This window comes from Polistes canadensis, unplaced genomic scaffold, assembly GCF_001313835.1.
Source record: "Polistes canadensis isolate GaletaPanama2010 unplaced genomic scaffold, ASM131383v1 scaffold_52, whole genome shotgun sequence".
Lineage (NCBI taxonomy): Eukaryota > Metazoa > Arthropoda > Insecta > Hymenoptera > Vespidae > Polistes > Polistes canadensis.
Window position 1 is genome coordinate 402167 of NW_014569599.1, and position 27998 is coordinate 430164.

General features: G+C 38.4%; 1 protein-coding gene across 8 annotated transcripts; it reads left to right on the forward strand.

Moving 5' to 3' along the window:
- The first annotated feature begins 128 nt into the window (after positions 1-128).
- Positions 129-27998, forward strand: LOC106785531 (rho guanine nucleotide exchange factor 17). Of its 8 annotated transcripts, none has more exons than XM_014746093.1 (26): positions 4428-4595; positions 4726-4848; positions 7342-7525; positions 8873-9721; positions 10908-11147; positions 11230-11818; positions 13079-13504; positions 14103-14406; positions 14532-14829; positions 18903-18980; positions 21019-21096; positions 21592-21696; positions 21812-21928; positions 22068-22354; positions 22773-22910; positions 22994-23088; positions 23209-23431; positions 23539-23630; positions 23717-23984; positions 24059-24166; positions 24239-24481; positions 24574-24641; positions 24732-25058; positions 25187-25360; positions 25472-25755; positions 25890-27998. In XM_014746093.1, the coding sequence occupies exons 3-25, from the start codon at positions 7361-7363 to the stop codon at positions 25732-25734; spliced, it is 5535 nt and encodes a 1844-aa protein (XP_014601579.1). In that variant the 5' UTR covers positions 4428-4595; positions 4726-4848; positions 7342-7360; the 3' UTR covers positions 25735-25755; positions 25890-27998. The 8 variants fall into 8 exon arrangements, with proteins under 8 accessions (XP_014601583.1, XP_014601579.1, XP_014601584.1 ...); XM_014746098.1 differs by having other exon boundaries at positions 25190-25360; XM_014746100.1 differs by having other exon boundaries at positions 24735-25058.

Below are 27998 nucleotides of genomic sequence, written 5' to 3' on the forward strand. Positions count from 1 at the left end.
GTGAAAATAATGCGATATAATGTGAAGATCTATCGTAAGAACGATCAATGTTCTTAGAGTTATTCGAAAGATGGTATACTAAGAGATCCCCCTCCAAGTAGACTATGTGGGGACCCATCCCTTTGGGTCTCCAGTGCGGTCTCTCTTCGGAGACGGTCGAAGTTTTCCTTAGCGCCGGTACGTCCGCGTCTCTCGTCTCGTTTCGACACGTCTCGATTCGATTCGATTCGATTTAGTTCGGTTGCATAGTAGCGCGCCATGGTCTCTCGTATCCAATCGAGAGACCAGCACGAGTACCAGCAACACAAGCACCAGCACCAGTACCAGTACCAGAACCAACAGCAACAGCAACAGGCTCATCGTGCCCAGCTGGAACTGAACGTACGAAATCGTACGAGTTTTCTTCTCGTCGCGAGACCAAAAAGAAATCGTCGTTCGTATATCGTCGCGTCTTCCTCGTTATCGTTCCCTCCTCTATCTTCTTTTCCTCCTCATCTTCATCTTCTTCTTTCTTTACCTCCCTCCTTCTCCTCCTCGTCGAGTCGTTCTTGTGCCAAGATACCACGCACCTACTCGAACCTTTATCTCTTTCTTTGCTAAAACAGCACGCTTCTCCTCCCCTTTCTCCTCCTCCTCCTTCTTCTTTTCCTCCTCCTCCTTTCCTTCATCGTTCTCTTCCTCATCCTCCTACACTTCGTAGCCGGTCGAGATAGTCGTTCGAAAGAAGCCAAGAGAATCCCTCGAGAAAAGGACGACGTCCTTTCGTCCCTCCCTACGAACGGAATAAGATACCCAGTTAAAAAGGGAGAGAGAGAGAAAGAATGAGACGGTGAGTTTTGGAGCAGCATCATGACCGATCGAGGGTAAGGGGGATCGAGTGGTCCAAGGTCGATAAAAGGATCCAGACGCCGACTTTATTTCGTTTCAAAGACCTCCCCGAGTTCTGCTTGGTGGGTGGATTGTGCTTTGAACAAGTCACTTCTGCAAGAGAGGATACCTTTTATTCTGTGACTGGACCACATACACCTAACGTGAAATCGTGTTATGAATTAACGCGGAATACGACCGGTTATTGGGTGAAATGATTTCTAGTGAAACTGCTATTAAATTGTAATCATGTGAGAAGAAATGCTTGGTGTTTGGATCGTTTAAATTGAATCGGTTTGGATCCGACGAAGAGATCGCATTACGAAACGAAGTACTAAGAAAAATACAAAGAGAGAGAGAGGGAAAGCTTATCTTTGAGAGATCGAACGAATCGATCTATTATTTATCGTATCTCGAACCTTCAAATTCGTTCGGATACGCGTGCGTATCTCGTTTGCGGATCACTTGAATCGATTCTTACAATTTTTAGGAAGTATAAAATAAATAAGATAAGCTTTTCCTATTGAAAATCAAACAAAATATTAATAAAGAAGAAATCTAAAGAGAGATGATAATAAAGAGACAACATTAGGAAAGAAACAAGAGGTTCGCATGGAAATAAACGTCGTGGGAGTATCTCTCGTTTTTCGGACAAATCGCGCGGAAATTTGTCGCGAAAAAAGTAAGTATATTGTTATAATATATATATTATATTTAATTATATACAAGTATGTGTATATCGTACTCTATAATCTTGTTTTATCGTCTGAGAACAATCGTTCTCGTATCATTTTTTTTCTCCCAAACATAATAAAAGAAGAATCTTTTCGGAACTGTAGAACCTGTTAGTGTTTTATCCTTTTTCTGTTATCTCTATTTTGTGGTAGAATTGTATTTGCGATCGGAGAAAGGCGAAATTTGTCCGTGATTCTGACGATCCCGGAAGCTGGATGCGCGCGCGTGTTCCTCGATAGAGAAAGAGAAAGAAATAAAAAAAGAAATAGATAGAAGAAAGGTATTGTGATGGTAAAGGTGCACGCCAAAGCCAGGAAAGGAGTCCCATCCAGCAACGTGGGCTGTATGTGCTAGAACGAAGATTTCTTCTCTTCTTCTTCTTCTTCTTTCTTCTATCTTTATTTTCTTTTATTTTCATTTAGATGCAACAACCTGCTCTCACTTCCGAGTGAAACACGGCATCTATTCTAAGATGAATTAAAATTACAACAGTAACTCGAAGTATTCATTAATTATTACGAGAGTTTTAAGATAATTCTATATAAAAAAAAAACTATTGTATATTTCATTAACAAAGTTTAAATGAACTTTACTAATGCTCTCTCTCTCTCTTTTTTTTTCTCTCATTAAAACTAGGTCGGTTTAAGATTCAAAGTAGCTCCCAAGCATTCTACAAAGTTCAACTTCGATATAGTAACTGGAAAATGTCAACTTCGAGCGTAGGAAACAATTACGATTCGTTTTATGTAACGCGAGGAACGTTGTTGTTTCTTTGTCACGTCTCATCCAATAAATTCTATTAGACTGACTAAATACAAAAATATTTAACGTTCTTTCGTCTTGTTATTTCGCGTGGAGTGACTATAAGAATTCCCTTTATCTTTATCTCTATCTCTCTTTCTCTCTCTATTCTTTCACACCTTTCCACGTTATTTAGATTCTAACGTTTATTTAGGTATTTTGATCTTTGACGCATACATCTCGAATGGATGTAATAAACTTCTATCCATCATTATCTCCCTAACCATTTATTATATCTTTAAACAAATATTCCAAATATTATTCTATTTTATTCAATCTTTCAATTAAACGTTTTACTTTTCGATGATTTCATATTTCGTTTCCTCAAACACTTGAATATACAAACTCGAGCGAGTCCCCACATTACGATGTGGAAAGCTATCGAATTTGACGAGGAGACGAGAATTATATTTTTTTATTAGAGAAAGAGAGAGAAAGAAATACGTATAGCGGGACAACCGACTTACTGAAGAGACATATAAAAATGTCTAAATCCAAGCTTTTCTCTCTTTTATCTGTTAGGTTCTCTAACGGACCGAGCTACCAACGTAATCGCGTAAAACGATCATTGCGCTCTTAATTAGAGGCGTACCGCTTTCTTGCTCAATGCGATCACAACCTTCGACAGAATATTTCCGAACGTTTTCGCTGAACGAATTTAGACAGTCAACGATATCTCTAGAGCTTATCGATACGGCCTCGAATTCATTTTTATTATTTCTTTCCTTATTTTATTTTACTTTACTTCTCTTTTCTTTTTCAAAGTATAAGAAAGTGTATCAGTTCGCGTTATCAGTTGTCGATTTTAAATTATTCATTAAAACTCGTATATATCTCTCCGAGTATCGTACGCGAAGTTTAAAGAAAATAATTATATTTTATGCACCGAGAGAGATACATACATATCGTACGAAAGAAATAAAGAAAGAGAGAGAGAGAGAGAGCAAGAAAGATAATAGATCAAACGAATAGATTATTTTCATCTTTATCTTGACTCCGTATCGTATAGAAGAAGACCAAAAAATATTGTTAACATTAATTTTTGACCGATGCGAAGATAAAGATAACGCAAAATTGTATTACTTAGAGAATCTACAATATGTAATATATATAATTAAAGAAAAAAAAGAAAAAGGGGGGGAAAAAGTATATATAGCCGATTGATGTGTTACAGGAAACGCGTTCTCGCGACGTCACCTTTTACGGATAGTTATATGAACGTTATTCGAAAGAAGTTCTTCCGAGTGTTCTCGGGAGGGTCAACGTCCTTGCTCGTAGAAACTCATATAGGTACTACTATGATACATTGTCCAATGAATTTTCCATTTGAAAACGGATTACGGTAAATGCTTCCTTTCAAATTCGAGTAGTTCGTTCTCTACCATAAAAAAAAGTTACGAAAAGAACTATAGATTAGAACTATAATATTTATGATTAAAAGAAGATCAGAGATTCGTGGGTCAGTGAGGAAGAGGGAAAGGGGTGGGGTATAGGTGGTATAAAAGTAGTAGGCCAAGAATAGGGGGGTGGGAGGGAAAGGAAGAATTTTCTTAGTACGATTAAAAGTTCAATGCTTTCGAAGTAGAAGAAGAAGAAGAAGCTGGCGCGAAGATCAGAGGGGATGATTCTGCGTTCTGTTCTCTCTCGGCCTTTGGCTTTCAAAAGATAGGAGGACGTATAAATACCCCAGCAGCTCTCTTTGCGCGTTCCTCCTCCTCCTCCACCTCCTCCTCCACCTCCTCCTGTTTTCTCTCTCTTCGTCTTTCTTATTTCTTTCTTTCTCACTCTCTCGTGTGGCAGAGACTCTATTTAGATAATCTTCCGCTTAGCGGGAGCGGCACTCGCTGCGCCAAGGGAGTCTCTTCTTCGTGGAGGCTTTCACCAAGGTGGCATCTTGCTCTCCACCACCGTGGAGGGAACCAGCTTCAACTCGTATTCCATAAGAATCTATATTTTGTCTTTATCTTCAAGCTATATTCCTAAATATTTCTTGAAAATAATCGAAAACATTGTGGACTTTAAAGACAGGGAGAGAGAGAGAGAGGTAGAAGTAGAAGGAAAGAAAGAGAGAGTTCGAGTCGTGAAAGTATTTCTCTCGTCAAAGGAAGGAAACGTGAAAGGAGGAAGGATCTTAAAGGATCTATATCGATATACGTATAAATTTATTCCTGCCAGTTCGTCGCCATTTATCGGTAAGAAAAATCACTTCTGTTAATATTATATATTTAAAATAAGAAATAGAGTAGTTTTCAGTTTAGATTGTATCGTTGTAGTTGTCGCGAAAAATTTCGTGTCTATATAGTTTTCTCTATCTATCTTTAGCGTATTCCCCGAGATCACCAAAAGATCTTAACACCAAAGATAAAGAAGCATCGTTCCATGGAATTCGCCAAGTGTAAGCTTCATCTGGATTATCTACGTAAAATTCGATTATCATCTTGTTACGTATGTATATATATATATATCTGTATATACATTTATGTATACGGCAATTCGATGCTTTGAATTTACTAGTTTATGGTTCTTTGAAGGAATTTCGAGAGAAGGGAATATTCTTCTCCTCTTTGCCGGCAACTGTCAGACGACAACTCACAGACGAGTAGTTTATCGTTTCGCAAATAAACTCTCTCTCTTTCTCTTTCTCTTTCTCTCTGTTTCCTTCTCTTTCGGTTTGCACCCTCATCGTTCCGTTCATGACAAAGCATCGCGAATGTTTATCGGTTATTTGCACCGCGATTTACCTTCTGTAAGAGAATGCCACACGTTTTAATGGAATGTGCTTGCAAAGTTTGTCACGATCGCTTTTAAAAATTACCACCAGTCGTTATTTCTTTTTTCTTTTTTCTTTTTTTTTTATCTTCGAGTATTGCCGAGAAGTAGTCATAACAATGTTAAAGCGAGACCTATTCACGTTGCTCAATTAACGTGGTATAAGACTGGTTTTATTTCTTTTTTTTTCTTCTTCTTCTTCTTCTTACACATTTTATTTTTCTTATTGGTAAAAATAAAATTGAATTCATTCGATTACGTTTGAGTATTTCTTACGTACGCGTCTCGTAAAATTGATGTTAAATATTTCGAAAACGTATGTGAATATGGCGTGTACCTGTCCTGTGATCGAAGTTAAAGAAAAAAACAAATGCATCCCAATTTTGCCGAACAAGATTCACGACATTCCGAATGCACTCTCTCACGTATAGTGTCTCACGTACTGAATTTAATTAATTTCGATTATTCGTCGTGTGGCTCGTGCCGATGCAAAACCACGAACAGCAGAGATTCTTCGAACGCGAATCCAGGGAATTCGCAGATCTTTTTATTATTTTTTGTTTTATCTCTTTTCCCTTTTAACTCTCGTACGAAAAGAAGGAACGAGAATCAGAGAGAAAGTTAGGAAAAGAAGAAAAAAAGTAAAATGGGGAAGGAAGTGAAGAAGATACCTTCGAATCGGTCCACCATCATCTCCACCACCTACGATCAAATTTTGTCTTTTTCGTTATTTTCGAAACGATCCTGGCAATGGTTCAATTCGTGTTCCGGCCAATTGAACTTGGGACTTTGAAAAAGATGTCCCTCCCAAATCCCACCCACCCCCTAGAAGAGCATAATCGACTTTGGAAAATAATTTTAACTTCATCGTTCGACTATCATGTATTTCCGTGTATTCTGATATTATCGAAATCCCCTTCTCCTTTTCGCATACCTCTGAAAATAATGACGTAAGTTTTAAAACAAGCAATGCGATGAACGGATATTAAATAACTTTACGTATCAAACATACACACACACACGTACATATACATATACACAAATCCAACAAACAAGAAGACACAGAAGGTGCGATTCTTATCGAAACGTAACGTTCGGCCGTTATCGTTTCTACTTCGATTTCATTAATTCGATTCCGATTATGAGTTATATCTATTAAGTCGCGTGCTTTACCACTTATATAGATACTTACTTGTTATTTTTAAACACGATAACACGCACTTCCGGAATAATGATACATATCATTATCGTCGCGTGTTCCTCGGTTGCATTTGAAACGCGTCTTCTTCTTATTATTCTTCTTCTTCTTCTTCTTCTGCTTCTGATATTCGATTTTTACTTTCTTTACGGTGTGTTACAAGATCTCAAGAGAACGTAATACGGTGTCTCTCGTTGGAATATGATCGAAGAATCCGATAACCAAGAAAAAAAAAGAAACTAAAACGAAACCAAAAATAATCGAATTCTTAGGGAGGAAAAAAGAAGATATAATATTATAACTATTTTTTGTTAAACGTTTATATATTATTAGTAGATCAGTTATGACATAATCCAATGATCTATTAACGAACTATTAATAATATAAAATAAATGTTAAAATATTAACGGGACCACAACGAGAGAAATATATATAATCCCACCTAATCAATCGGTTTCTATTTTATATACCGGAACGAGAATTTATAATAAAGATAGAAAGCAAAGAAGAAGGAACGACAAGATCATTTTTTCTCAAGGATTTCAATAATTAATTAAAAACTATCGGAAACTTATTTTTTTATACATTTATCCGATTGAGTCACGAAGAAGGTCGATCACGCACTACAACGCACGCGTGCACGCGTGCGTATATGCGTTCGGCACAGCTGTGTGAATTATTGCTAACGTTAGCGCATTCCCCTCCTCGTTTTCGAAGAAATAATCCACAAAGTTTCAATTTATTTATATAATAATATTTGCCACGTATTTTTCTCTCTGTACGATATGGACGTTCGTTCATTAAAAGAATATTATCATTGCATTAGAGATCATTTTTGAAAGGGGTAAAATTAAAAGGGGGGAGGAAAAAAAGTAAAACTGTAAATATAGTAGTCTCGCGATGGTGGAATTTAGGTATCGTTAATCCGTCATCTAGATCGTCGATCGGTTAAATCAACTTACGTGTTACAGGGTGAGGGAAGGATGAAGAATGCCCCGCGTCGGAGGAGACGGGGGTGGCGGGAACGAGAAGACAGGAGGAGCTGGTGGATTTGGAGGATGGTTGGGAGGTGCTGCGAGAGCTGTGACCGGAGGAGGCGTCGCTGGTGGATACGTCGTATTGGGTGGCACCAGATATGGTCTCAGACTATCACAGGTAATATAATAATTAAATCATTTCATATATTTTATATATAAATATTTTTTTTATACTTTATTGTATCGTCCTACTCGTCAAAGGAAAAAGACAAAAATATTGTATATATAGTTGTATAGAGATCGAATAAAATAGATTATATTATTACATAAGGTGTTAGAAAACTTATGATGTTATTCTCGATAAAATGAAGTTTAGATAAATGTTTGGTATCGTAAGACGACGATTCACTCTTCTGTTCTTTCCCCATAGCTCTTTTAGTACGAATCATCGTAATAACCTTCCGCTCGGTCGCAATGACCTTCGTTAAGTGACCACAGCAAAGGATTCGTTCAGCAGCTACGAAGAAGAAAACGAACACGCCAAAGATCCTAAACTTAGAATCGATCGCGTAAATAGAATCCGACCAGTCAGTGACTCGATCTTGAACCGTCTCTCTTCCTCTCTTCTCTCTCTCTCTCTCTCTTCCTCCCCCTTCCTCCCCCTTTTTCTCTCCTCTCTCTCTCTTCTTTCTCTGTCATTTTACTGTGCACCGTTTCCTATCCACGTTCATCCGGAATAATATCCACTTGACGTCATGGGGGGGTATACCGTCGACGTGAATCTCTCGCCGCGTGCACGCGACAAGTTTCTCTGCCAAGTCCTTCGATCCTGACAAATCACCTAGCACGAGACGACGGCATAGTAAAGCAAAACGTCGCTGAAAACTTACCCGAGTAATTTTCTTTAGGAATTCATCGTTCGCGAAAAAGATCGAAGTTGCCAAGTTGTCTCCTACCGTTGTTCTCTCTCTCTCTCTCTCTCTCTATCTGTTTCTCTTGTCGTTGGTTAGACGATTAAAGAATTTCATCGATTTGTGTTTGAAAGAGACAAATATAAGAGGGGGCAGGGGGACATAGCTAAGTCCCTTTTTTCTCTTTTAGTGGATTAGTCACATTGGGATAGATTTATTGACTCGTATATCATTTTATCGTGACACGTTGCTCTTCTTTTTTATTCTTCGTAACTATAATTATAGAAAAAAGAAAAAAAGTGAATAGCAAGCATGTTTTTTCTAACAAACCGCGAGAGATACCGAAGAACCGCTGAGCGCATACGTACGAGAGCCAACGTAAGAGAGGATCCGTTTCGGAGTAGTATATCAAGAACATCATTCGTGGGAATAAATGGCGTCGACTTACTGGCGTCATAAAGACGCCATTGTTTAATAATGCATATCGTTTTATTTTAACAGCAAATAATATTTATCTATGATAATCAGTAATATATATCCCGACTGAGTTATTCGAGATCTAGATTGTCTTGGAGATTGAAAAGAAAAGGAACGTTGTGTGTTTTGATTTTTAGGAAAATCTGCCACCCGCGAGTTCGAGGGAGGAATCGGCGGAGAGAAGAAGGAAGAGAAATTCGCGAGAAAGCGAGTCGAGGGAACGATTGACGGAAAAATTAGCGGAGAAGTCGTCGTCGATAGATCTTGCCTCGAGTATAGTCGAATGTTGTTGCATCGGGCCACGTTCTCGACTACCTTTGCCGAGGATCCCAACTACAACGACGACGACGACGATGGCAACGACGACGACAACGACAACGACGACGATGGTTGGCAGTATTGGAGGAGGTGGAGGTGGAGGTGGAAATGGAGGAGGAAGAGAAATGGTTAGCGGAATTTTGCCGGTTCCTCCGCCTCCTCCACCACCACCACCTTTACCAGCAACGGTAGTAGTAACAGTGGCACAAGCACAGCCATCGTCTTCTTCGTCATCTTCGTCTCTTCCTCCCACGTTTTCATCGAAGAGTCGTTCTACCACCACTGCTGGCATGGAACAGCCGGTGGATGCGAAGCTGGCGGCTGCTCGGCCAACGCCAAACTCTAATAATAACCGCGGGATGCTGCAAAGCTCGACGGTGGGGAACGAACAGCACCACCGCCAACAGCAGCACCAGCAGCAGCATCAGCAGCAGCAGCATCAGCACAATCAACACCACCAGCCACAATCATCCGCGATCCCATCGCCGTCGCAGCCGGTATCTTCCGTCTCTTCTTCTTCTTCTTCTTCTTCTTCTTCCTCCTCGACGTCATCGTCGTTGCATCCATCGTTTGACTCCTCCTCTTCGCCGAGCCTGCAAACGCAACACTCGGTTTCCGTGCCGCGTCAGCTCGCGCAGTGGACGAAGCATCAGACCCTCAAGCTCCAGGTACAACTCGTGTCTCCTCCTTTCCCGCTAATTTCCCTTTTAGCCTTACCACCTTTTACTTATCCCTAATCGTACGAGTACGCGACAATACATATTTGAAAATAATTCAACCGGATTGACGATTAAAAAAAAACCAATTATTGTGTGATTACGACGGGTGTCAACGAAAGAAACAAAGGTGGAGTGCTTCCGGGCAGGAAAATATCGCGTCAGAAGCCTCGAGGTAGGTTTCGTTAGAAAAGAACGGTGTCGAGGATTGTCGAGTACGATTCCGTCGCCGCCACTAGTATGCCTAACCTTGACAGGTATATTTATCTCTCGCTCTCTTGGTCGACGATACGCACGATTAAGAGATCGCTACCGTGCACCTCGTATCGCGTTTCTTACAACTTATTATCGTTTTTCTTTTTCCTTTACCTTTGCTATCTCGTTCTTTACCCTCTCTATCATATTTATTTAACAATTCGAGATTCAATCAGACCTTTTCAAAGCTTCTAGAAAAAAACATAATCTTACGTTAGTTTAAACGTGTCCGATAGTCCTAGGGGCTTAGTGAAAACGCTTACGAGCTGGTTAGTTAGATGCCTAGTCGAAGAACGATATTCTATTTTCGTCAGCGTCCGTCTTTTCTCTTCGCAGCGGGCGCACGAGGCGCTGCGTTGTATTTGCCCACGGGCCGCGAGTGCAAGATTTGAAGTAGACAGAGAGAGAAAGATGAAGAAGAGTGTGATGGGGAGGGGGAGGGGGAGAAAAAAGAATACAAAATGGTGGGAAAAAGCAATGAATCGAACGTAGAATTTTGGCAGAGTATTCGTTTTCTCCGCGGCATGATTTTCCTGGCGAGAGGGAAACTATAACTCTCTTGTCTCTCTCTCTCTCTCTCTCTCTCTTCTTCTTCTTCTCTTTCTATTGGTCGTTGTTTCGAAACGATCCAGATGTAACTCGTCGTCGGTTAGACGAGAGTTTTCTTCCCTTCTCTTTCTAAAGTAAGTCGCGCGCGCCCACAGAAATCTATGCTTTTACCATTTCTTTTTTTAAACGCCAATGTGTGTTGAACTTTGCTCGTGACTCGTGGCCACGTTTTAAAATTTCGATTTTCGATAATTCGCGCAAGTGAGATTTTATTCGTAATATTATTCTGTCTTTCCCCCCGTGGTCCTTTATTTTTCATTACCCCGTTATATAGGAACCAGCGGTGATAGCGGTGGACCGATTGCATAGGTTCCGCTGGAGCGGGGGTGGAGGAGGAAGCGGAAAAAAATCCTCTTCCGCCCCCCGCAGCGAGAAGGCCGAGCGTCTTCGCGAGCTTACGGAGAAACTGAAGGGACCGGCACCTGTCCCACCTCCTAGACGACCTTCTCGTACTCAAGCTTCCTCCCCGCCACCGGGAGGATGTCAGCTATCTTTGCAATCTCATAATCAACAGGTAAAAATGTCTAACATTTGTGCATTTCCCCGGTGAATGTTTTTTGTTTTTTTTTTGTTTTGTAAATTGAAAACATTTACAGTCCATCCAAGGTTGCGGAAGATGCGATAATCGTGGGATCTATAAGAATAATGAAGCCGGTCTTCATCAGAATCAACAACAACAATATTATCAACAAAATCATCTGAGGAGTATCGTTAGAAGCGAAAGCGTTGGCGAGGAACGTCTCACTGGTGGTATCACGGACTCAATGGTTACCGGCAACGAGAGTTGTAGGAAACAACAACAGCTCGCACATGAAAATTCGAGAAAATCCTCGAAGTCGGGCAAGGTAGTGACAGAGAGTAACAGCAGTGGTGATGTTGTTGGTGACATTAAAAATGACGCAAGCGTCGTCGGCGTATCCGTCGAGGACGCGCCGACACCGAAACAACAACATTTCAGACAATATAGTGATTCAGTGGTAGATAGTGCTACGAGCGTGGACAATCTGTGCGATACCTTGAACGTGTCTTCCATTGCAACTATTGGTGGCAACAACAACAACAGCAACGAGGCCGAGGCCAGGGACGCGGTCAGCAGATTGGAGTCTCGGGGACCGTTGTTGACTCTTCAAAGAACCGGTGCTCCACTCAGAAGTGCGTCCTTCGGTCAGGTGGACTTCAATCAAGGTAACTCTACCGAAAAAGGGGGATAACAAACAATAGAGGGAAAGGGAATGTCCATTTCAGAATTTACTCGTATCGCGTGACAACCCATCGAATATATTTTCGGTTATAGCCTTCGTAATCATTTTCAAAGGGTTACTCGTCGTCAATGAATTTGGAAGCCAAATAACAATCGTCACTGAATCCCGTGTATTACGTTTCAACCCTGAACTATATACCAACGTGTTTTGACTTTTATAGTCTCTACGGTAGAAATTGTAAATAGGAAACGTTGAGAGAATAGAAACAAGCGAGAGGAAAAAGCTAGAACGTAAACAACTGTAGGATAACTTACAGAATATTCATATTTATCGATCGTCATTTAAGTATGGTTCACACGACGAAAGAGAATCAAATCAATTTCTACGTGCATATATCCGTTCTTGCGTAATATCACGATTTGTCGCGAATAAACTAGAATTCTATTTTTTCTCCTCGTTTTAACGAACAATTTATTCTCCCCGAAATTGAAAAAAAAAAGAAAAAAAAGAATAGTAATAACGATTTTCCAATAAGTGACAAGCTCGAGTTTCGTTGTTCGTGCATCGTTTCGTTTTGTAAAGCGGAAACGTCGTATTTCAAAGAGTAAAAGAGAGAAGGAGATAAACACCTTATACGTTCGAAACTAGGAATCTCCTGAAATATCGTCATTACGATTTTCTTTTTCTGTAACACCTTCCTTTCATCTTTCCTTCACCCCTCCATTAACCTAGCGAGAGATCAACCGAATGTTTCTACTCGTTGTCGGGGGGGGAGGTAAACCCCTTTCCTCTTCTATCTATCATACTTTCGTTCTCATACTCGTTCTCGCTAAGTTCGTTATTATTGGAACGGACCGCCTCCTCGTCCTGCGGTTCTGCCAAGCTTACGTGACACTCGAAGAGATAATTAGGACTTCTCTCTCTCTCTTTCTTTCTTTCCCTCTGTCTTCTCTTTCTTCAGTTTATCTTTCTTTCTCTCTTTTACATGATCTTAACCGGCCGAATAGACGACGATCTACGAGCACTCGAGTTATTATTAAAAACGTTTGCGCGTAATTTGCCTCTGGAGTACGTCAATGTACAATGATTAATGTCGGTCAACGCGAATCGTTACGAAATTTTGTTAGAATATCATTTTGGCGTATTATAAAATTTGCATTAAATTCCATTAAAAACAGATAAATGAATCGTTTTGATCGAAATGGAATAATATTACGAGAGATTATGTTGATAATCTTTACAGCTAATCGTCAAAAAACACAGCCAGTTGCAACGAGTGCTCGCACGGATAACAAAGATGTCCGTGCGAGTACTTTGCCTCGTAGACGAGGAGACGCCATACCAGGTGTCTCGACGTCTCAAAACAGTCCGAATCGTCAAAGTCCAAGGACATCGACGCCGAGCGTTGATAGTGCCGTTGGTTCGGCCGAAGGACTCGGCGTACCTCACCAAGGGAACATTGAAGAAATCCGACCAAGGAGCGATGGTTCCGATAGTTTGGCAACTTCCAGTGCACTTACCAGCCCGGAACCACCGGTACCAGAAGTCAACGAGCAACAACCGAGGTTGGAACTTCAAGCCGATGCTTCTTCACCGACCGAGGTGATACCTTCCGAACCAATTTATCAAGTCGTCGATGGTACGCCGTTGGATGAGATCGTTCAGAAAGGTTAGAAATTTCTTACATCTGAAAATAATCTATCGAGGAAACCTATGACGTGTAAAGATGATCGAAACACTTTTTTGAGATTAACGTAGGAAGATTCTACGATTTAGAATATGAGTTTATTGGGATAGAGAGAGAGAGAGAGAGAGAAAGAGGTTTTGAGACGTTAGGAATATTTTCAAGGAGTAATCTCGTCCGATAGGAAAGGTGCAAGCGCGAATTCTTCTACCGGCGTGTCGTTATTATTTTACGTGGCACTATTTTCAGAACTGTGGGTGCCAGGATCTAAAATAGAAATTCGAGCGTCATCGAGTTATAGCCATCTTCATTGATGACTTCACGCGCGTTCGTTCATTCGCGTCTGCAGAATGCTATTCACAATAAACAATAGCAATCGCCTCGAGACTGGTGGTGGTTTTTTACCACCGATCACGGTAATCCAACTCCAGCAACGTGTTATCTTCCATTTGAACGACTCGCGGGAAATGATACTTGTTCGTTTGGTGCCTACCCGTGTTAACGTCTCTTCCGCTTTTCGCTATTATTTAACCGCGTCCTTGGTTCATACTTACTTAAACATTCAAACAAATTCATTTAATAGAGAACAGAATAGAACCGCACGAGGTAATCGTGACTCCACCGTTGGAGGAACCAAGACTCAGCCAAGCTAGCGAGGGTAGCGAGGCACCTAGTGAAACACCTTCGGAAGCTTCCTCTCCACCCGGTAAGACCAGACGTTATCGTGGTGATACTAGCAAGAGAAGAAAGGGCGTGTACATTACGCAATGGCCGGAACCTTTGGACGCGGATAGAAACAAACTGACTGCTCAGAGTAGCGAGGAAAGAGATGAGCCACCTGCGACACCCAGCGATTTGTCGGATTGCGAAGGCCACGCACCGCGAAGGTAAAATACTTCAAATTTAACATTTGTCATATTGTCCTATTCCTCCCTTCTGTAAAAACACATTCCCGATAACAATTCGTTTTTTTTCCTACGTTTGTAGTATATATTAATGTATTATTTCTAAGGTACAGCAAGAGACCACTTCGTGGCCCTTACGGTCAGATGCTCGAAGCTGAAATGGCGAAACCTCGTGCAACAGATATCTCTCTGGAAGAAGGTCTCCGACCTAGGCGCAAAGTATCCGCTAATCTCTCGTATAATACCGGAACTAATAGTAATTCCGAACCACCTACACCTTGTCATCACAGGACTACCTCTAGCCCGAGCAAATTAGAGGGATTACCTGGACCAAGTCCTGAATTACTTGCTGAACTTTTAAGAGGATCTTCGGAGAGGGTTGCTCGTGCGCCTACTCATCGAAATGTAAGTAATGTTAAATCAAATTTCCATTTGCTAAATCTCTCGAAAGTTACTTTAGTTTTTGAATTCGTTTGAATTGAGATCTGATTGAGAGAATAAAATCGAAATACGCATGCGTTCTCTCTCTCTCTTTCTCTGCGTGAGTCATAAATTAATACGTTCATTTCGCGGAACTAACTCTGGCTGGTTGGGTGCATCGTTGTTTGCAAAGGTCAAAACTCCAGCAATGTGGAGTTTAGTTGCATCCGGTATCGTATCTGGGTGTATATATTCGCGTAGAGACTTCATGAATGAAGCATACTCGCGGCGAAGGAGAAACACGGTGACGTCAATCGTAAACACGGGGAAACTAAAAAGAAGAGAGTGAACAATTTCGTACGAAGAAAATAGTTTATCGCTCGTCGATGGAAAACCTGAGATATTTCTTCTCTTTCTTTCTCCATTTTCTTCGAATCCATTCGTCTTTTCGCAAAGACGATCGAGTTATGGCCCGGAAGATTAAATTCTTACGTTTCGTTTTCTTATTTCTTTCCCTATATACCATTTCGCTAATATCCGTGATGTAAAAACTTTAAATCGTAAAGGAAATAATTTTTTTGACTACTATATCAAAATTTGAAAAAAAAAGTGTTACGCTTATAATATCGTAAGAATTTTTCCGAGAAAGTATCGTTCGAATTTTCGTGTTACTATTCGATAGAAATGCGTATTCCTCCGTAGGTTTGGGCGCAGACTAAACAAGCGTCGTCGTCGTCGTCGTCGTCGTCGTCGTCGAAATAAATATGGAACGCGAGTCGTTGGGGGAAAAAAAAAGAAAAAGACTGTACCTTTTTATCAAATAAATTTCAGGCTGACGCGAGATTTCGCGTTTGGCAGGATGATTAACAACGGCTACAAATTTTCTATGATACGAACGCAGAGAAACAAAATGATGAGAAGATACGCGTTACAATACACAAACAATTATTTAGAATTTATCGAAAGTTATTTAGCGTCTTGGCCTAACAGAGACACAAATTCTCCATACACACGCACGCACGTGTACACATGAACATAGATAAATAGAGATACATAAATACATAGAATATATCTTATACATTTATACAGTGCGTTTCCCGTACGTTTCAATCTCACATTTCGGAGAAGCTTTCGTATCACGTTCAAAGCTATACCCATAGTCAAAGGAAACCTATTAGCAAGATCGTTTCTGGGTTCCACGATGCAAATGAGAACTTTTTGCGTCCATCTCCTAGATAGGAGACAAGGTCGTGGTCGTTCAATCGGACATAGGTATCAAAGAGAATTCGCATGAACGTTTACGCGCAGATGCTTCAACGAATTTAGAACAATGTTCCACGGTGCAAAAGTAATTCTCTTTTGATTGGAAAAAGATTGAGACTGTCCGGTCGTGAGTGACGATTTGATGTTTCAATAAAATGTCAAGTATTAACTGAATGCATTTTAATAAAAAACGATCTTCCCATTTATTTCCCGTCCAACAGGTTCGAAGAGAAATAGAATAGGGTTGATTGAATTAAATGACAAACGAGAGAGAGAGACTGATAGATAGATAGTTAGATAGATAGTTAGATAGATAGATAGGTAAGGGGAGTAATGAAGTAGTTGAATACTTTATTAACACCATTTTCTCATATCGCAATACGATAATCTCGTGGAATTCAATTTTACGTGATATTGGCCATGGTGAGAATCATTTAAATTAGATAATTTCATTGATTTTCAAACATTTTTCCTTGTACAAAAGTATGGAATGGACAGACAGACAGACAGACAGATTAACATAGTGATAGGATGACGAGGACAAGGTCGTGGTAGATAATAACAGGAGATGTAACGGAGAAGGACGAAGAGATAACTGAAGATGAGAATGAGAGGATATAACTGGACGAGCAGGAGGAGGAAAGGGGGAAGGAAGGACGAGGACGAGGAGAGGGAAAAGAGAAGGAGGAGGAGGTGGAGGTGGAGGTGGAGGAAATAAAGTTGGTATAGAAAAGGATTGCTGTGTGTGTGTGTGTGTGATCCACGTGAAAATCGTTTCGCGCCGGCGTCCAAGAGTCAACAGCAGCCCACCACCACCACCACCATTGGCACCGTGGCGCTTCTCTTCGGCATCGATCAGCCTGTTCCTGGCCATCCTACTGAACACCCGTTCAGTTTCGATAACGTCAGCGTCCCGTTCTTTTCTCACCGTTAGCGGGAAACATTTTTTCCGAACGGAGAAACTCACTTCCCATTTTTTCTCGATTTTCAACGTAGTCCAATAGTTTGCTACTAAACTATGTTTTAATTCTAATGGGGTGAGGAATGGGGGGAGGGGGAGATTACACGTTCTAACGGAAATAGAAGCTAGTTTAAGTGTAATGGTTATTTTTTTTTCCCCGAGTAAATCAAGGAAAACATTCAATCCCGATCATCGTCCCATTTTCTTTTTTTTTAAGCTACATTCTCGAAAGGGATATTACTTCGTCGTTATCACGCGAATGGTAGTCGAGAATTTACGGTTATATACGTGTGGTGAAACACGTGACACCTTTTTTTGTCGTTTATCTTATGTAAAACATTTTTTGACGTATAATTCGATGCGCAAGGATTATAACAGTGGATCAAACGAAAAATCTTTTTGTGAATTTGGAAGAAGAAAAAGAAGATAATATAATAATGAATTTATTTTCTTTCGACAAGTCGCGATATAAATAAGTAATACGACTTTTTTTGTATTAAGATTATTATTAATTTCTAATTAAATTAATGATAATATTAATAATAATAATAAGAGGAAATTTTTAAACGTGTTTAAACGATATGTATTATTATATTTAGAGAAGTATGTCATATTATGTAAACTTTCGCCACGTGCGTCAGAGAATACTTCTATGAAAATATACATGCACGCGTATACACGATTGGCTCGAAAGTGCATCCCTTGAACTTGAATCTCATGCGTACTCGTATACTACGACGACGACGACGACGACGAAGAAGACGACGTCACGATGTGTCCGTGTAAATTCGAATTTATCGAGTGGAGAATAATATCGTGCGTAGCGTGGATATGTTGCGAGTGTTCGTTCCTAACGGTTGTAGAAATTCAAGAAAGATAAACGGAAATAAGAGGATGGCGATCAACGCCAGTGTTAGGACCATCGAGTGTCGGCTAACCCTGGACAACAGGAATAACGGGCATGTCACGAGAGAACGCGTAGGTGCTTTCTAAATTCCTTCTTGCCGATAATCAATTGATGTCCGATGTTAACACGAATCAACGATCAAAGGTCTTATTCCTTCAAATCCTCCTCCTCCACCTCCACCTCCTTCTTCTTTTTCTACTTCTTATTCTCCTTAAGTATTTAAATGAACTTTCGAAACTACGTAATAATAATAATAATAATAATAATAATAATAATGTTCTTTTCATCATGATTATTATTCATATCAAAGGGAACGTTTTATTAGATAGATAGATATATAGATAGATATTATAATGAATTTATTGTAATCGGCAAAAAAAATGGGGGATAAATTATTTAATAATAAACGTAATATGCCAGGCTCATATATTAACTGTTAATTAAATTAAAACATTTTATCTCTAGGAGATAAATCTCTCTCTCTCTCTCTCTCTCTCTCTTTCTCTCTCTCTCGGTAATCTTCAATTTATTGAGAGAGAAGGAATGCGAGTTGGCTAACAGTTATTACGAACACTTAGATAATTACTCTTTAATTCAGGAAATGGTACATTCCGTGTAATCCATAAATCCGTTGACCGACACGTGGCGCAGTACAACACGTGCGCCTGCTTCGTATGTACAATACGCACGTGTAGTTCTGGCTTCCTATCGTATACGAGGTCACGTTCCATCGAAAAATAACTAAAGCTAACCTAAGGAGATTATGATAAAAGTCCTCGAATACAGTTTTCCTCCGATATGAATTTCAAGGATTCTTGAACGAACGAACGAATGAATAAATGATTTTTTGTTCAATTTGTACACGTGTATTAATATTCGTAAATTCGATAAAATTATATACATTTTATTCTTTTTATTATGTTTCAGGATACGAGAACTCACGTAGTCGTAGAACTTTATGATACCGAACGTTCCTACGTGGAGGCTTTACAAATACTAGTCAATGTAAGTATAATATATATATTAATATTATATTATATTATATTATAATATAATTATATAACCTAATGTGTATTACAGAATAATTTGAGATGCGATTAACCGATATTGAAACACGTTCCATTTTAATGAAAGATTTACCGATAAAAACATATAGATACGTATATACATTTCCTTTTGTAATAGAGAGTTTTACATCGATTATCACAGTACACGGATTCTCTCGAAACGTTAACTAACTTATTTATCTATTATCTGACCATTATCGAATGCATTCGATTCGTTATATCCGGGACACATTTCTGTGCGTATGACATTAGTTCGTTGAAAAATATGTAAATTTAAAAATAGCAACATGGAAAGAATGTTAAATGCTTTCGTCTACCCAACCCCCCATTTTCTCCCCATTCTCTTCTAACCACCACATAATTCCCTCGTTTTTTTCATTCTTCTTCTTCGAGATAGCCACGGAATCAAAATACATCTCTATTAACCATTGAGATTTTTTTCTTTTTTTTCTTGTTCTTTTTTAAAATATATCATTTCATTACATCTCGCTAAAAGAAATCGTTAGATAAATTTCGCAACAGAACGATCTAACATTCTCTGTTGAATTTGATTGTCATATTTTCTAAACAACACCCAACCACCCACACACGCATAGAGAGGATCTATTATTTCAACGATGGCCTTGTCCGAACTCTACGTTGTGAGGCTACGATTTTTCATGTCGTCGCTTGGATTCTCGAGGCAAAAAAAAAAAAAAACGTTAAAAAAAAAAAAAAAAAAAAGAAATAGAAAAGAGAGAGAGAGAGAGAGAGAAATAGCTTGAAACTCGGCAAAATAAACTCGACGATTTCTCTGTCTTTTTTTCTCTCTCTTTCTTTCTCTGTCTTTTTACTCCCCTTTTTTGCTCCTTTTTACGAAGTCGTTCGTGCCATACGACGCTATGCTTTTCAAAGCGTTAAAGGTCAAAGATAAAGGGTGCGAACGTGCACCCTTATTGTACACCTAGCAAAACTTACTTATAGATATTTTTATTTTCTTCTCCTCGCACACAATACTTTGTCGTATATTTTGAATCATATTTTTTGTTTGTTTGTTTCTTTCCTTCTTTCTGCTTCTTCTTTTTTTTTTTTTGTACCTATGGTTTCCGCACGTCATTATGAAAAGAAAAAAAAAAGAATATTAGTAAACGATATTTATCGTTCTTCTCGCGTAGACGATGTTTCGAAAATTAAAATAATATAAAGTTCAATGTGCCATAGAATCCATGAATATTTATTTTCTTCCACATATTTTATCATTATATTTATCATCTTCTTCTTATTTTCTTCCCTCGCGTTTAACGTTTCAATGGCATGCAGAAAATTTTGTTTATTCTCGTCTCGTGGCCATCGTTGTTCTCTTTTTCTTTTTTTTACTTTTACTATTTTACGAATATACTATTACAATTACTACTATGTTTTATATATATTTAGTTCCTTTATTATCCATTCGACCGATGAGGAGAACCTTAAAGCTCATAAATCTACATAGGAGCAATTTAAAGCATCGTTTTTCTTCTCGTTATACACGAAAAAGAGGAAGAAGAAGAAGAAGAAAAAAAAATCTACAGGGAACAAAAAAATGTCCACGTCGCATTCCTCGCACTTCATTAACCTCCCCCCTTTTCGTTCTCTCCCCCCTCTCCAGCAATTGATTTTCCCCATGTGACACACGGACATATATACTTTGTAACTTCCAACGAATCGTAAAATCAAACGTAAGGTTTTTTTTTTTTTTTTTAAATTCTTTTACAACTATTTACATCTTATTCGTTTATATATTACAACATGTTCGTGAAACGGAATCAAGATTTTTTTTTTGCACTTATCGAGAAATAACATCATCGAGTGTGATTCATACGTAAACGTATATGCATCGTATATGTATATACGTATTTATATATATGCACACACACACACACACACATACTCATTCGCTCGACGTCGTTACCCTATAAGGGAGAATATTGCGAAACAAAATTCGATTTTTGTTCCAGAAATATCTGCAGCCTTTGAAGAGTCCCGAGAATGCCGGCTTGGTGGACGCTGTTACGGTGGATGAGATATTTTATCAGGTAAGTGAGTACGCGTGTCCCCGTTTAAATTATTTTACAAAGAAAATACAAGGACGTTATAACAACGATGATATAATTAATATATTATATATATACATATAATATTATATTATTTTTATCTAAAAGAGAGATGGCCAATTAAATAATTTCATCATCAATCCTCTTACTTTGTTAAAATAAATATTTTATATACAATTTGATTTGATACTAAATGACGATTATACTGCAGAAAACATATATATATATATATATCGTTTTTCTTTTATCAAGGCCAACGATGTTTTTTTTTCCCCCTTGCATATCGTAACTGATATTAAAGTGCATTCAGATGCATATAATGGCGCATCCTCGAAGTGACCCTTGACTCTCGAGATTAAAATAAAAATAAAAATATATATATGTATATAAAGAGAGATTTATTTTGTATTTATATGAAAAAAGAAATTTATTCAAAATTAGATATCCACGTTTCTTTTGTTTTGAAATATTTCTTAGATACCAGCGATTCTTAGCCATCACGAAATCTTTCTCGAAGAGTTAAGAAAACGTTTGGACACTTGGGAAATAAGGCAGACGATAGGTGACGTATTCTTAGAAGTAGTGAGTATTATTATTATTATTATCATTATTATTTGTAAAACGAAAAAAGGTGGAAATTAAATTGAAAAAAAAAGAAAAAAAAGGACAAACAATTTTCCTATTTTGATTTGTACAGTTTACAAAGCCAGTCGTTCTCGAGACTTATACACTTTTCCTGGACAATTGGAAATCCGCGAGAAAGGCGATTAAAACAACGTGTCAAGCGAAACCAGCTTTCGCACGATTTCTCGAGGTACACTTTAATTGCCTCTATCTATCTCTCTCTCTCTCTCTCTTTCTCTTTCTCTTTCTTTTATAAACGTAGAAAATGTATGTGTAATAGGTGTAACATATACGAGATAATTCTGCATGGATTTTGTTTCAATTCGTAGACGATGGAACGCGAACACAAAGGGAAACTTGGTTTGGATCAATTGTTGATTAAACCCGTACAGAAGATCCCGCGTTATGAGCTTCTAATTCAAAGGCTTCTCAAGCATACCGATTCGGCCCATCCCGATTACAAGTTTCTCCAGGCAGCACAAAAGGAAGTTCATGAATTGGTCGTAAAGATCAATTGCACGGAGCGAGAATCTCTCGAATGGGAACAACAACAAAGTACATTGAGAGAGGTTCAAGCCCTCGTCGAAGGTCTAGCGGGCATCGTTACCAACGATAGGTTTGATATCATTATTTTCAAACATAATTATTGATATTTTTAAATATAAACGCACAGAGAGAAAACATTTTGTGTTCGTCTAAATATCCACGGTTTTTCTATACTATTTCAATTCACCGATCGGTTATTGCAAGCCCATTTTTATAAATATAATAACACGTCCCTTTTTCTTTTTTTCTTTTTTTTTATTTTTTATTTTTCCTTTTTTCTTTTTTTTATTTCACCGCCGTCCCGATTTTCCCAACGAACGAGTCCATTGATTTTCGATATTCATTTGTTGTCTCTCTATGTGTGCTCGTAGAATAATAATAATAATAATAATAATAATAAAAAAAAGAAAAATGATAAAAAAGAACTTACATAACAACATATTCGTTCGTTTTGTATTTTTTTCTTTTTTTTTTTTTTATACTGGCAGAGCGTTCGTCCGTCACGATTTGGTTACCATTGCATCGAACCAGGGCACGCGAAAGGAACGAGCACTATTTTTGTTTTCCGATTTATTGGTTATTACTAGTATCAAAAGACGAAGTGGTACAATAAGGAAACCATCGACGTAAGTATAATACAGTAATGCATTACTTTAATGCAGTTTTCTTATCCAATAAGATTTTTATTAATCTATCAATCGATTCATAGGAGTTCTTGTCCGAACAGTTTGGTCAGTCTTCTTGAAGCTAACAAATACAAAATGTTGATGAGAATACCGTTGGACGATCTCGAGGTGATGAAAGGTATAGTTGTGTCGTTAAAATATAATAGATAGATTATTTTGAATGAGTTATATTAGAAGGGATCATTCGTTAGAACGACGAATATATCTCAGCTGGTCTCCATCGATCTTTACTTCTCAGCCAAGGACGAGAATCTCAGACGAATGGCACGCGAGGTGGATCACCTACGCGAGGATTGCGCCACGTTGAGCCAACTCCAAGAACTCGTTGCCACGTTACACGGGAATAAAGCACAACTCGAGGATCTGATCAAGGATATGTTGTGCCAAGCTCAAAGGCAACTGGCCGAAAGAAACGCTGCTCATTCTCAACTGGCTTGTCTAGAATTAACCCTTAACACGCAGTAATAATCGATTTTCAATACTTTCTTTAAACTTCCTTCTTCTTTTTTTTTTTTCTTTCTTTCTTTCTTTCCTCGCACAATTTTTATTATCCGTATCTTTCGCACAGATCGGGTATCGAAAATATCTCCGTTGTCTTCACAAAGCCCGACAAAAGAGCGAGCTGGGAAGAAAGTTTCAACGAAGCCAAACAAAAGTTGGGTGAGTTAAGTGATTTTATTTTCTCGCCTTATATATATATTAATAGGGGAACTTTGCTCTTATATACTTTGGTGTATACGTTCCAGCGTTGTCAGCCGATCGAAGACTTTGTCCAGAATTTGTCGGTCCTTTACCCATTAGAAAAACACGAGCGGGACTACAATTTACTTGTGCTGCACCGACGTTATCGAATGGACAAGAGTCTCGCGACGTTTGGGTTTGTAACAGCGACGGATACGTTGGTCAAGTTTGCGTGTTAAGTTTGAGTCCGGAACCACCTCAAGTTACATCTTGTAATGGTGTTTGTAATGCTAGAATATTATGCGTTGCTGGTATACCCGCTTGTACTCCTGGGTAAGTACGAAATTGTATTATATCCCTGTTTATCGTGTTAAATAATTATCTTCATTATTTTCTATATATTATAGTTCGAACTCTTCCGCATCGAATAGCAACACGTTTGTTAATAGTAAAAGCGGCATCAGTATTTCTGTTCAAGACGTCGACTCCGGTAGCGGTAATATTCAATTAGACAGGTAATAATCGATGTTTCTTTTGATAAGAGTTAAATTAGGTTCGAGTTTATTGCATTAATATTGTTGTTGCAGCAGCTCGAGCTCCGACGAATCGGACTCGGACGACATTCCAAGTGTGGATACTTGTAGCGTGACCTTGAGCGGTGACGTTTCTAATATCGATAACGCTACTGTCATTGAGGAAGATGCCAATCAGCCTACCATGTGGTTAGGAACGGAAGATGGTTGCATTCACGTTTATAATTGTAACGACAATATTAGAATAAAAAAGAACAAGGTGAAGATTCAACATGGTAGCAGCGTGCACTGTATCATGTAAGTTGATCCTTCGAGGAAAGGGAAAAAGTGTCTGGTAATGACGCGTGTTATGCCTATAATTAACTCGATACCCTTATTCTCGATTATAGATACTTGGACAATAAAGTATTCGTGTCACTTGCCAATGGCGATATAGCTGTATACACACGAGATCATAGTAAGTTCGTCTTAGTTAGACCCCTATGATTTAATCGTTACGGCCTTGATAATGAATATAATTCAAAAATACGATTATATTTTCATTCAGCAGGAGGTTGGAATACTCCAGATCCTACGATAGTGTCTGTTGGTACCGTAGCATCTCCGGTAACGAAGATGCTTCCGGTGTCTGGCAAACTGTGGTGCGGTTGCCATAATTCCGTGAAAGTTCTCAACACGCGTACCTTAGACATAGAGCACAATTTCGTTGTGAGCAGCGACACGAGTCGAGCTGTCACTTGTATGGCAAATTCCGGTGGTTTTGGCGTCTGGATTTCTTTGCACAACAGTGCCGTACTTCGATTATTCCATGCCGGTAGTTACGAATGTTTGACGGATATAAATATCGCACCGGCAGTTACCAAAATGCTTGCTAGTAAGTTTTAAATCTCTTTAACACTAGAGAAAATAATTCGATAGAAGATTAATCGTGTTTCAATTGAAATACACACACCTGTCATATATCCAACGATATTTATTTTAACGAAAACATTAAACTTGTTGCAGGTTGCGATGACATAATAAGACAACACAAAGCAGCCTGTCTAAGAGTGACCGCATTATTGGCTTGCAACGAGTTGTTATGGATCGGTACAAGTGCTGGTGTATTATTAACCGTACCAATACCTCACATCAAACCATCCACGCAAAGAATATCTCAACCTCCTATAGTAACTGGTTGGTATCGAGCTCTCGCTGATCTCTTTATCTTTCTCTCCTTTTGTAATTGAGATTTTTAACGAAAACTTCTTTTTTCTTTTCCTTCTTCTTCTTCTTCTTTTCCCAAAGGAATACCTCACGGACACACGGGACACGTGCGGTTTCTAACATACGTAGAAACCAGTACAACATCGAAACCAGAACCACGACCAAAGGTGAATCGATACTCTTTGAAATCGAAGAAAGTCCATCAGAATAACATCAATCGCGGTAAGCTACTGGTGATATCCGGTGGCGACGGGTACGAGGATTTCAGAGGACCCCAAGCGTCAGCCGAATTACAGGCTGGTCGCGAGGATTCGACGAATCATCTACTTTTGTGGAAGGTGTGATGTAATTCTGCACGGCCCAAGGTAGCGATTTTGTTTCCTTCAATTAGAACAAACAAACAAACACACAAACAAATAAAAAAAAAGAAAAAAAGAAAAGAAAAGTACCAAAAGAACAAAGTTTGTATCCGTGAAATTTGGGTTGAATAAATTTGTAGAGGAGGGTCGGGGTTCACGAAAGCCGGCACGACACGCCGTGGGAATCGTTGTTGTCGAACGTGCAGCCGACATGCGAACATGATCATCGTGCTGTACCATACTTGGTCAATACGGACGGATCGACTCGACGATATTTCAGGGAACGAGGTAAAGTTCTCTGGTTGCTCCTGGCGGAGTGGATCAGAACGAGGATAAGAAAGTTCCGTTATCTGCAAACCGAAGTCGAATTCGTGTTACAGGATGGTCAAAATCTTGCTTGAGGAATGTTTTCATTTTTGCATAGAGGAAAATCAACGCGATAGATTTCTTTTTGCTCGTTTCTCTTCCTCTGATCGGTTAAGAAAAGGTCTGCAGTTGGAAATTTGTAATGAAATGAATACCTACGTTGAGATGGGGAAAAAGGGACTTACCGTATACGTTCGGTAATTTGTAAGACGATACGGAAATGAATGAATTTTAGACGAAGTTTTTTAGTCCAGATTTCGCGCTATACTTTTCGAGACATTACGACGAAATGATCAATCGTCGTTAAGGTGTTTGGTAACACTATTTGTTCGAGAAGTCAAACCTTTCTATGGGCTATGCTAGTCTATAATTCCGGGCATGAATTCTTGTATTATCGTCGCAGTTTGATAATCAATAGTAAGAAAAGGAAATGAAAAATATTCAGGATGTGTCAAATATATCTTGTCGTAACGGATTAACGATGATAATTAATGTGCGGTACCTGAAAGGGCTTCGAAAACGAGCTTATAACGTTTTAAATGGCCTAAATTAAAAAAAAAAAAAAAACGATCATGTTATTAAAAAAAAAAAAAAGGTTTTATCATTTCTTACAAATGTTACAAAAAAAATATTGACAAGATTTTATCGTTGTCCCTTCGATGACGCAAGTAAACCCAAATGTACTTCGTTATTCGTTTTGTGAATGTTTAAATGATGTAAATTAATGTGTCCGTGTATTTCCTTGTAAAAGAAATTTACGTGAAAATTATAAATTCCTTTTTTTTTTTTCGATTAAATATAATATATCACGTCGGCGTATGTGTGTACTCGCTCGCGTGCGTGTTTGTCTGTCTGTCTGCCTGTCTGTCTGTTTGTCTGACATGAATGTGTTTAAAGTATGAATGTAGACATTGAATATTATACAATTATCCATATCAAAAAAAAAAAAGAGTGCAAATTACTGAAACGAAGTCGTCCTTACGTTATGATCTTGTGGTTCCTATGCTTACGATGCGTATTATCAATTAACGCGAATAGTACGTTTGACAATAATTTATTATCAAGAAAATTTGGCAAATAATATGCTTCACACATACACACACACACACACACACATTTTGACCAATCAAAAATGATGATTCGTAACATCGAAACGTTCGCGTGATAATATTCGTTGGAGAGATTGAAAACAAACAAACAAATTTAACAAAATAATTTCCTCTTAACGTAAGTGTAATTATAATGAATGAAAAATTTATGCAAGACACGATATCGATGCTTACTCATGTATATGTTTAAGTGTGAAGGAAAGAAGCAAAAAAAAAAACCTTAAAAAAAAAAAAGAACAAAAATAACACAAAAGAAAAAAGAAACCAGATAATTGTAATTTTTGCTAATTTAAGACTGAATGAAAGCTACACATATATATTATGACGATATATATATATATACACAAAAAGTTATATTATATTATTCTTCGAATCGTATATTTGTGCCACCTTTATTGTGTGAACGAATAAAACATTAATCGAATTTCCTTTTTCAATCGATTTTACTGCACGCACACATTCTGAACAATATATGTATATATTTTCTCTAAACATTGAGCACAATAGGAAAAAGAAAATTTTTAAAACGCGAAGAGATACGGGTAATCCTTATTACAAATTCACCTAAAACGTAATATAATACCTATTGAAAAAAGAAAAATATTATAAACGCAATTATTAGAATCATACACATTTTTACGAGTAGCATAAACGAGACCCATAATCAAAACTGGACTTCAAATAATACGTAGAGACGAAGGATTAACAAAAAAAAAAAAATGTTTGTGCTTGGAGAAATATAATCTATTTTTTGAAAAAGAAAACCAGATAAAA

What these genes read in the sequence shown, in the direction of transcription:
- LOC106785531 (XM_014746097.1), top strand. Translation starts at nt 7,361, where the DNA reads ATGCCCCGCGTCGGAGGAGACGGGGGTGGCGGGAACGAGAAGACAGGA. An exon ending in CGAAGCCAAACAAAAGTTGG is followed by an intron (nt 23,631 to 23,716) that starts GTGAGTTAAGTG and finishes TATACGTTCCAG; the next exon opens with CGTTGTCAGCCGATCGAAGA. An exon ending in TCAACCTCCTATAGTAACTG is followed by an intron (nt 25,361 to 25,471) that starts GTTGGTATCGAG and finishes CTTTTCCCAAAG; the next exon opens with GAATACCTCACGGACACACG.